Source organism: Corvus kubaryi, unplaced genomic scaffold (genome assembly GCF_017639235.1).
Source record: "Corvus kubaryi isolate FWS band 111438036 unplaced genomic scaffold, C.kubaryi_AGA036_p1.0 135, whole genome shotgun sequence".
Classification (NCBI taxonomy): domain Eukaryota; kingdom Metazoa; phylum Chordata; class Aves; order Passeriformes; family Corvidae; genus Corvus; species Corvus kubaryi.
Genome location: NW_024580669.1, coordinates 32,338 through 34,977, shown reverse-complemented (window position 1 = coordinate 34,977; position 2,640 = coordinate 32,338). Strand labels below are relative to the sequence as shown.

At 54.5% G+C, this 2,640-nt stretch overlaps 1 protein-coding gene across 1 annotated transcript in view; it reads left to right on the top strand.

The window, feature by feature from the left end:
• LOC121676817 (skin secretory protein xP2-like) overlaps window positions 1-132 on the top strand; it is a 34,670-nt gene extending 34,538 nt beyond the window's left edge. The window contains exon 5 of the mRNA XM_042053773.1: window positions 38-132. Coding sequence (XP_041909707.1) covers window positions 38-132 — 95 coding nt within the window. The remainder of the gene's footprint in view (window positions 1-37) is intronic.
• Window positions 133-2,640: the final 2,508 nt, after the last annotated feature.

Sequence of the window (2,640 nt, the reverse complement as noted above, 5' to 3'; positions counted from 1 at the left end):
CCTCCCTGATGCCACTTCACTGACGCCACCTCCTCAGTGCCACCTCCTCGATGGCACCGCCCTGATGCCACCACTGTGACACCACCTCCCCGATGCCACCTCCTCAATGCCACCACCCTGATGCCACCTTGACACCAGCTCCTCGATGCCACCTCCCAGATGCCACCACCCCGATGCCACCACCCCGATGCCACCACTCTGATGCCACCGCCCTGATGCCACCACCCTGATGTCACCTCCCCAGTGCCACCACCCTGATGCCACCTCCCCAATGCCATCTCCCAGATGCCACCTCCCTGACACCACTGGTCTGATGCCACCTCCCTGATGCCACCACCTCGATGCCACCTCCTCGATGGCACCGCCCTGACGCCACCACCGTGACACCACCACTGTGGCGCCACCTCCCCGATGCCACCTCCTCGATGCCACCACTCTGATGCCACCACCATGACACCACCACTGTGACGCCACCTCCCCGATGCCACCTCCTCGATGCCACCTCCCTGATGCCACCTCCCCGATGCCACCGCCCTGACGTCACCACTGTGATGCCACCTCCTCAATGCCACCTCCCCGATGCCACCACTCCAATGCCACTGCCCTGATGCCACCACTCTGATGCCACCACTCTGATGCCACCTCCCCGATGCCACCACTCGATGCCACTGCCTTGATGCCACCACTCCGATGCCACCACTCTGATGCCACCTCCCTGATGTCACCGCCCTGACGTCACCACTGTGATGCCACCTCCCCGATGCCACCACGGCCACCGGGGCTGTGTCACTGCCCGGCTCCGGTGGCACATTTTGGGCCGCGTTCCCAGGCTGGCTCCATCCCGGGATTCCCACGTGCTGCGTTTTTTTGGGAATGCGGATGCGGAATAACCGGGAATCAACGGCGCTTCCCACACAAACATCCCTGGGTTCGGCATGGGCCACATCCGTCCTTCCCAGGGAATGGAATTGGGAATTCCGCCGAATTCCAAGGAAATCGGACTTGGAATGGTTTTGCTCCTGGGAGTCTCTGCATCCTGCGGCTCTGAGGGCTCCTTCCCGAGTGGATCCCGCCGGGAAGATCCAGCACGGTGGGATCATGTCCTGGGAAAGAGGGGGCAGAAATCCTGGGAAAAAGGATCAGAAATGCTGGAAAATGAGTCCAAAATCCTGGGAAAGAGGGAGAAGAAATGCTGGAAAATGAGTCCAAAATCCCGGGAAACAGGGTCAGAAATTCTGGAAAAAAAGATCAGAAATCCTGGAAAGAGGCATCAGGAATCCTGGAAAAGATGGGTCAGAAATGCTGGGAAATGGGGCTGAAATCCTGGGAAAAATCCTGGGAAAAAGGGATCAGAAATCTGGGAAAGAGGGGTCAGGAATGCTGGGGAGTGGGGCTGAAATCCTGGGAAAGAGGGGTCAGGAATCCTGGGAAAGAGGGATCAGGAATGCTGGAAAGAGGGATCAGGAATGCTGGAAAAAAAGATCAGAAATCCGGGAGAAGATGGGTCAGGAATGCTGGAAATGGGGCAGAAATGCTGGAAAATGAGTCAAAAATCCTGGAAACGGATCAGAAATCCTGGGAAAGAGGGGTCAAAAATCCTGGGAAACGGGGGGCAGAAATTCTGGAAAAAAAGATCAGAAATCCTGGAAAGAGGCGTCAGAAATCCTGGAAAAAAGGATCAGCAATCCGGGAGAAGATGGGTCAGAAATGCTGGAAAATGAGTCAAAAATCCTGGGAAAGAGGGATCAGAAATCCTGGGGAAAAAAATGATCAGAAATCCTGGAAAAGATGGGTTGGGAATGCTGGGAAATGGGGCTGAAATCCTGGGAAAGAGGGGTCAGGAATGCTGGGAAAAAGGATCAGAAATCCTGGAACCTGAGTCAAAAATCCTGGGAAAGAGGGGGCAGAAATCCTGGGAAACAGGGATCAGAAATTCTGGGAAACAGGGATCAGAAATTCTGGGAAAGAGGGGCCAAAAATCCTGGAAAAGAGGGCTCAGGAACGGCTTTTGATCATTCCGGAAGGGTTGTCCCACTTCGGGATTCGGGATCGTTCCCAAATCCTTTGATGGACAGGCCGGGGAGGCTCCTGCTGATCCCAAAGACTTTCTGGGAGCATCCAGCAGGAAAACGGCTCCATGGAAAAAGCCCTGGAGGCTCCTGGATGGAGCCGGAGCTGGGTCCAAGTGCGGGGAAGGAGAATCCCGGGATAATCCAGGAATGGGATCCCTACGGAATTCTGGGAGCGGTGCCGGGTTCTTTGGGATAAGGAAAAGATGGAGAGATTCCGGAGAAAGACCTGGAATGATGGAGGGAGGAGGAAAATCTGGGAGCTGGGATTGCTCATCCCGAAGAAGGGAAAGCTCCGGGAATGTTCTTCCAGAGGAATTCTGTCCGGGTGTTCCATGGATACGGAGCTGCGTGCGGGAATTCAGGGATTTTCCCACGTTTTCTGCAGGAATTCAGGGATTTTCCCGAACTCTGTGGGGGAATTCAGGAATTTCCTCACATTTTCTGCAGGAATTCAGGAATTTTCCCAAATTCTGTGTGGGAATTCAGGAATTTTCTCTCATTTCCTGCAGGAATTCAGGGATTTTCCCAAATTCTGTGTGGAAATTCAGGAATTTTCTCTCATTTTCTG